General features: G+C 52.0%; 1 protein-coding gene and 2 non-coding genes across 3 annotated transcripts; 1 reads left to right on the top strand and 2 right to left on the bottom strand.

Annotated features, from left to right (window-relative positions):
- Positions 1–1,752: 1,752 nt before the first annotated feature.
- Positions 1,753–1,825, bottom strand: trnav-cac (transfer RNA valine (anticodon CAC)). Its single transcript has one exon. It is a non-coding gene; the product is annotated as a tRNA-Val (tRNA).
- Positions 1,826–1,951: 126 nt separating this feature from the next.
- On the top strand, positions 1,952–2,024 carry trnav-aac (transfer RNA valine (anticodon AAC)). The gene has a single exon. It is a non-coding gene; the product is annotated as a tRNA-Val (tRNA).
- Positions 2,025–3,427: 1,403 nt separating this feature from the next.
- On the bottom strand, positions 3,428–6,744 carry LOC134635810 (early growth response protein 1-like). The gene is made up of 2 exons (XM_063485387.1): positions 6,098–6,744; positions 3,428–5,749 (listed from the first exon to the last, which is right to left on the bottom strand). Exons 1-2 carry the CDS (start codon positions 6,261–6,263, stop codon positions 4,587–4,589), a joined length of 1,329 nt encoding a protein of 442 aa, XP_063341457.1. The 5' UTR covers positions 6,264–6,744; the 3' UTR covers positions 3,428–4,586.
- Positions 6,745–7,088: the final 344 nt, after the last annotated feature.

Below are 7,088 nucleotides of genomic sequence, written 5' to 3'. Positions count from 1 at the left end.
GAGCTTAACGAATATGCTAGGCTACGCTAGCGGCTATGTTAGCAGTTGTGCTAGCGGCTAATCGCGGTTAGCAGTTAGCCCGTTTTACACAATAACATATGGTACAAGGGTCAGACAAAATTCACATTTACCTCACAGTAGGGTACAACAGATCTCCACTCCACTTAACTATCCGTCAACCCGAAAATACGTCGCCCTTCTATAAACTCCGCGTCCACTCGACACTGTTCAGCTCTCGTCTCTCTCGCCTCCTGCAGAGTGCACACGGCTCCCCACTTACTCCCACCCCCTCTACCTGACACTACTTCAGGGTTCACAGGAGCTGTAGTACATATCAATAACATTTCAAAAATAATGACATAAACCTCAAAATACAAATAAAAAGGTTGTGCATTTAACTGACACACATCACATACCTTACAGGAATTTGTATACATTATTGAACACAGTGAACATTTGCATTTAACTATCAATATTAATGAACTATTTAAATAATGACCTACTTATATAGCCAGGGCTACAGAAAGACACCCAGCTGAACTAAAATGATCCATGTAGCAAACAAAAACTGTTGTGAGCCGACACCCTTATATCGCCTTTGGACTTTTGGAGCCTTGACCTGACTTTTAAAAAATAATTGGGAAAAAAAGCACTATACTGCTGAAAAATGAAAAATAGATCTTTGCAAAATTCTGCCTAAATTTTGCAGAATTTAGGCAGAATTCTCCGCTGCAGGGGAGGCGGACGCACCTGAGCGGCACCCGCAATCACGCCTCGCCGCATTAACGTCTGTACTATCTATGCTGTTGTGTTGGTGTGTGTCGGGCTGTGAGCTTTAACACCGGCTGTATGCGTACAGCAACCGTGTGAAAAGTGGTCAATAAAGAGATGCTGAAAAGCATGTTCATGGAAACATCGTCGGGTCTGCCGTGATATGTTTACAATGGGACTTCTGCTCCTGAACCTCTGCGCACAGTGTCTGCAAATCGGGTCTGTACGAAGTCACTTTCATCTTTACGCAGGACTGTAAGCTGTCATCTGTGGGGCGCGAGTGGTGTTTGTTTGTAACATAGTTCACGGTGGAGAATAGCTGCTGACATAATGTGGACCCGAAGATCCATAATTGGCCTACCTGGGGTTGAAAGTCTCGATAAATGCACGGCGTTTCGGCGGGTACACCGGCTTCCGCGAGTGTGACGCTTATTTTGAGCGATGAAAAACTAATACTTCTAATTTATTTTCCCAAACCACGCGGAGCCGCACTATAAGGACTAAAGAGCCTCATGCGGAGCCGCAGGTTGCCGACCCCTGCTGTAGACCATCCAGGAATGTTGCTAGAACTTCGTTGTTGTACGACCCAACAGTAACATGACTGTGGATAGTTACATTTCCACCACGCTGACCAGGCAGTTCAATAATGGCACGTTGACCTATGACATTGCGACCTTTTCTTCTCCTTTTTGCTAGATTCAACATGTAATGCTGTCTTCTATATTCCACTGCTGCATTTCATGCAGATTAAATTTCAATTCTTATAGTCTACCTTTTTACCCTTATCTACAAATAATTCAATAAGGAGAGATCATGAAGAGAAAGGTCGCTCAGACCAGGAGGAGGTGGTGACTGAAGGACAGAAGACCAATACGATGTAAAGTATGCAGAGTGAACGCTTGGAGAAGGAAAGGCAGAAAATTATTGGACCGTGGAAATGATGTCATTATCGACTATATCAGCGCGGAAAAATAAAGTAGTTGTTTCCGCCCGGTTTCGAACCGGGGACCTTTCGCGTGTGAGGCGAACGTGATAACCACTACACTACGGAAACTGTAATACGTACATATCACACAGAGACACCGATATGGCTGATATGGCAGCGATAGGCTGAGACGTAGAGCTGTGACCTGATCACGGCTGCAATAACATAAGCGTGTGCACACACTTTGGCGTTCAGGTTTCCGTAGTGTAGTGGTTATCACGTTCGCCTAACACGCGAAAGGTCCCCGGTTCGAAACCGGGCGGAAACACTAATGATGTGCTTTTTTTTCTTCTTTCTTGAACAAGAAGAAATGCTAGCTAACAGCAGAGCCGTTAGCCGTCTGTGTAGTTTAAACGAGGCCGTGCGATCAACGTGTGCACGCGTAATCATCCAGGTAAGCAAACCCAAAACGTTTCAGTGGGACAGACGTTTCGTCATTATCCAGGTAACCTATGGCCACTGGTGTTTTTACTGCTGCTTTCACTTCAGCCTACGTGAGTCAGTACACGTTAAACAACAACTCACGAGGCAGTGGCCCACGCGGACCAGTTAATGATGCGCAGCGTGTGTAAGGATAAAGCTAACTGCCTATTCCCGCCCGGTTTCGAACCGGGGACCTTCCGCGTGTGAGGCGAACGTGATAACCATGTTATATCCATGTTTTGCTGTAAGCTGATATTACAGTTCTCTCTTTTAATTACAGAAATATGTCAGTATTTGTGCTATAATATATGTTATGTTGCCACCATTATACATTTCTAACTTTCCCCTGCCTTATCCTGTATCAGTTTGTTACAAAATCTGTGCAAAGTGACATGAAAAATGCCACGTACTAGCTTACATTACAGCTAACAGCTAAATAATTAGCACTAAAGACATGCACATAAACATCCAAACAACATGATATAAGTTTGATGAGTTTAACTGTAAAGCATATCCTGCTATCTCTCTGTATGTATGTATATATACAGTATATGTTTATCTGGTTAAATTCAGTGTAGCCCAGTATGTTAATGTGCAATCCTTAATGTGTTTTATGTGTCTGTGTGTTTGGGGGGGGGGCAACAGAGGGAGTGTTCGCCCCTGATTTTACTCCTGTTCCTGTTTACTTTTACTCCTGCAGATGAAAGTGAAAGGAGGACTCTGAACTTCATGTGTCTGCAGTGCAGATACTTTTACACACACACACACTCCGGTCTGACCTGCTATCCCAGTCCTTCTTGCTGTTACATCACACACAGCAGGAAGCTCCTTATATGGGCACCAGGATGTCCGCTCCAGCAGCAGCAGGAAGCGCCATATTTGGCCTTCAGCAGCACCAGGCTTTTCCTGCAGGGAGCTGCGGTCACAGTCCGATCACACACACACACACACACACAGGATTTAATGGCAGCGTTCAGTGAAGCTGTCACTGTTTAAGCTGCTGATTCGACCTTTGAACTCTGACCTTTGTCGGATCCACAAACCTGAGTAGAATCCCTCGAACAGTGACTTCAGGTTTTACCTCCTCAGAAACGTTTACGCCACACGTGTAACTGAGGTCATGTGATCTGTGTCTGACTCTTTATTCAAACTCAGGTTTCTGACTTTTGTCTCGTGTCACCTGACCTCCATCAGCTGATGTGAAACACACACACACACACCACTCCTACAAATTAAAAGCACCAGCAGGGTTCAGACTTTTATTGTTGAAGCTCTTTGAGAGGAAACAGATGGAGTAGAAAATGTAAACATACAGGCCTACTCAGTAGGCGGAGCACGTGAACGCGTGTTCACCAACATACGTGTAAACAATAGTCGTGTCCAAATTCATGGGCTGCATCCTCCTGAGGACCCGGCCTTCGCGGTCTACGTGGGCCCGGTCCTCAGAAGGTCGGGTAGGCCGGAAGTAAACGGCTGTGAAACTGGACGGTCTGGCCTTCAGATCTGCGTCACCGCTGTCTCAGTGGAGTTTAATAAACTCGGCCGTCTGCTCCTTGCTATCTAAAATATAACAGGACACTGGAGTAAACTCTCGAGCGTCTCACACTTCTGTTTAATCAGTTTTCTGTTTGATGTTTATTCAGCTGTGTGAAAACCACCCGAGGGATTAATAAAGTTTTATTTGATCTAATCTAATAACTTTAATCTCAGCCAAACCGATTTACTCACGAACAAATAAAACACTGAAAAAGCCAAACAATAACATGTTTAGGTTGTCTAAGTGACTTATATATCATGTTTAACCTGAGCAGTGAAAGTCCGCGGTGATCTGAAAATGATGTGCCGGGAGTTGTGCCGTTCTCGGCGGCTTCAGTGACCCTCGAGCTCCCGGCTCGCTATCGAGCTGGTGGGTAACAGACGTCTCCGAAAACGTCGAAGCACTTTTGCAAATATGGGATATCTTGATAAACCGAGCAGATATTTGAAGTTTACATTCTCACCTGAAAATATGTTAAAAGTTTATTTTGTGACCCAGAAAGATTAATAAGAGTAATTTTAAAACTTAGTAGCGGCCGCCATTGTTGGAAACTGGAATTGGCTGGGCCGTGCTATGAATTCTGGGATATGGTGGGCCACGAAGGACACACCCGACCCATCCTTCAAATTCGGGGAAAAGGAGGAAGCATTTGTCGGCTGCATTCGGAGGAGTCTACGAATTGGGACAGCCTTCGACGCGTCGCTGTGACGTAATCGGTCTACAAATGCGGCCTCAGGAGGATGCAGCCTGTGAATTTGGACACGACCAATATGTACAAACTTCAGGATTCACATTTACATCATGAGGCGACCTTTGACCCCGCACAGTAAACATCTCTGCAGTCCGACGCTGTCAGTCTGAGGTCAAAGGTCAACACATGTTGGAGCTGTGGGGGGAGGGCAGCTCCGCCTGGGGGCTCGCCATCGGGGAGGAGCAGGAGGGGGAGTAGAGGTGGGGGGACGGCGAGGAGCTGTAGATGTGTGACAGCGAGGAGGAGGAGGAGGAGGTGAAGCAGGGGGAGGAGCTGTGTGCAGGGGAGGAGTATGTGGGGGGTGTGGTGATGGCGGCAGCGGTGGAGGCAGAGCTGCCGTTGTTTTTGCGCTCGCGCTGCCTCTGGTGGATCTTGGCGTGCCTCTTGCGCTCATCACTGCGGGCAAACTTGCGTCCGCACTCAGCGCAAGCGAACGGCTTCTCGCCGGTGTGCGTGCGGATGTGCGTGGTCAGGTGGTCGCTGCGGCTGAAGCTGCGCATGCAGATGCGGCACTGGAACGGCTTCTGACCCGTGTGCACGCGCACGTGGCGCGTCACCTCATCGGAGCGGGAGAAGCGGCGGTCGCAGCCTTCGGCGGGGCAGGCGTACGGCCGCTCGTGAGGCGGCGTCTTGCACTGGCGGCCAGCGGCGGACTTCCTGGGCCTGCCGGACTTGGTGAGCTGCGTGTTGTAGGTGGGGCCAGGAGGCTGTATCTGGATCTGCGAGGAGAAGGCCTTGATGGTGGAGAGCGGCGTGAGCGGTGGCGGCTTCTGATCCACGTTCACGCCCAGCTCGGCATCCGACTGCTGCGGCAGAAGGTAGTCCGGCAACATCGGCACCAGCGAGGACGGCTGCAGGCCGAGGCGGGACGCAGCAGTGGCGGGGTAGGCGGGAGGCGGACCCTGCTGCGGCGAGAAGGCCAGAGTGGCTGGCTGAGAGTCTGTGGTGGGGAGGAGTGGCTCGGCGCCGGCTGAGGTGTAGGTCGGCATCGCCGAGAAGACCGAGGCGATATCAGCGGAGCCGCAGGTCACCTGGACGGAACTGATGGATTGCTGGGATGGCGATGATGATGTCACTGACGGTGAAGAGACAGGAAGGCTGGAGGCAGGGGGCGGAGCCGCCACACCGACCAACAGGCTTAGGAGAGACTCCGCCCACAGATTGTTGCCGCCGCAGGTCGACACAGACGGCTCAAAGGAGAAGCGGCCGCTGTACGCCAGCGAGGGGAGGCGGGGCGTCAGCGGGAGGAGGCTCTGCAGGTCCGGGAGGTCCGAGAGGGAATCTGAGGGGAAGAAGGAGGCGCACAGGTGAGAACACATCACAGCACACCTGGGAGTCTGACTGGCTGCTTTTTTCCTTATTTATTGGTTTATTAGGAAGCACCGTTTGACCTCCGTACAGTGGCCTGATTGGTCCAGTTAGCGAGCTCTGCCATGGTGCAGGGAAAAGCTCACCTGTGGCTCTCACAGCTGCAGGTGTGAGCCACAGGTGAGCACCAGCTCAGCTTTACTGACAAACATTGAAATCAAATTAAAACACTCTCTCGCGTGCAACTTTGCAGTCTTTAATGCGAGCTGCAGCGTGTGCGCGCACACGCGCGACACAGATAAACGGGTGACCGGCTCCTCACCTCCGTACTCTCCGGATTCTCCGCTCAGCTGCCCGGCTCCCTCGGGACCGGAGGCGGCCAGCAGCAGCATCTGCAACTCCTCCAGCTTCGGGTATCCGTCCAATGGGGACAGCGGCGGCGGCAGACCGGGTAGCGGCTCCGGCAGCAGAGCCCTTGTGGCCGCCATGTCCCTGCGGGGGGAGCTCCGCGGCTCCCGGAGCTCCTTCGCTGCTGAGCCCCGCGGAGAGGCGCTCTGTCCGGGCGGAAGCTGCCGCTCGCGGGACGCCAACGCGGGAGGTGAGACTCTACTAGAGGGTCACCGGCGCAGGTGAGGCCGCTGCGTCATCAGAGGACGTAAACAACATCAGCTGTTTGTTTCTGGTTGTCGCGAGCGCACAGCCTGAACGCGGTGCTGTCAGGTCCTCGCGGAGGATTCCCGCCTTTATAAAGACTCCTGCGTGACGTAGATTCCCAAATATGGCGGGTCGGAAGCCCAAATTTGGTCCGAGCGGGGCGCGTGCTCCCGCGGCCGTCCGTGGTCCCGGCGCCCTTTGTCCCGCGCTTTCAGGAGCGCCCACGGTTCGGCCCGGTCCGGGGCTCGGCCTGGCCGCGTACCCGCCGGACCGAGCCCGAAACGCGGCGCACGGGCGCGCGGCCAGCCGCCATGGCCGGAAACCCCGGAGACACGTCACGGCTCCGCGCTGTGTTTGAGGGCTCGGCGTCACGGGGAGCGCTTCCAGCCGCGTCATTACTTCCTCCTGCCTTATTTGGGTGGTTTCCTGTGAGCGCGGCCCCGAGCCGCTCTCACTCGCGTGCACGGCCGGGAACAGCGTGAAAACAAACCGGCACGTGCGACAACAGCGCTCTGTGTACGAGGGGCGGACAGAACATTAGGAACAGCTCCGTACAGAGAAACGCAGCAGCTGCAGTTCCGCTGGCCGCCAGCAGGGCTCCAGCACACACCTGAGCTGTGTTCCGGTCTCCAAGCTTACATTTATTTTTGTACAAACAC

The sequence above is a fragment of the Pelmatolapia mariae genome, linkage group LG10_11 (assembly GCF_036321145.2).
Source record: "Pelmatolapia mariae isolate MD_Pm_ZW linkage group LG10_11, Pm_UMD_F_2, whole genome shotgun sequence".
Taxonomy (NCBI): Eukaryota; Metazoa; Chordata; class Actinopteri; order Cichliformes; family Cichlidae; genus Pelmatolapia; species Pelmatolapia mariae.
The sequence above is the reverse complement of the archived record's forward strand: the minus strand, read 5'-3'. Positions and strand labels throughout refer to the sequence as shown.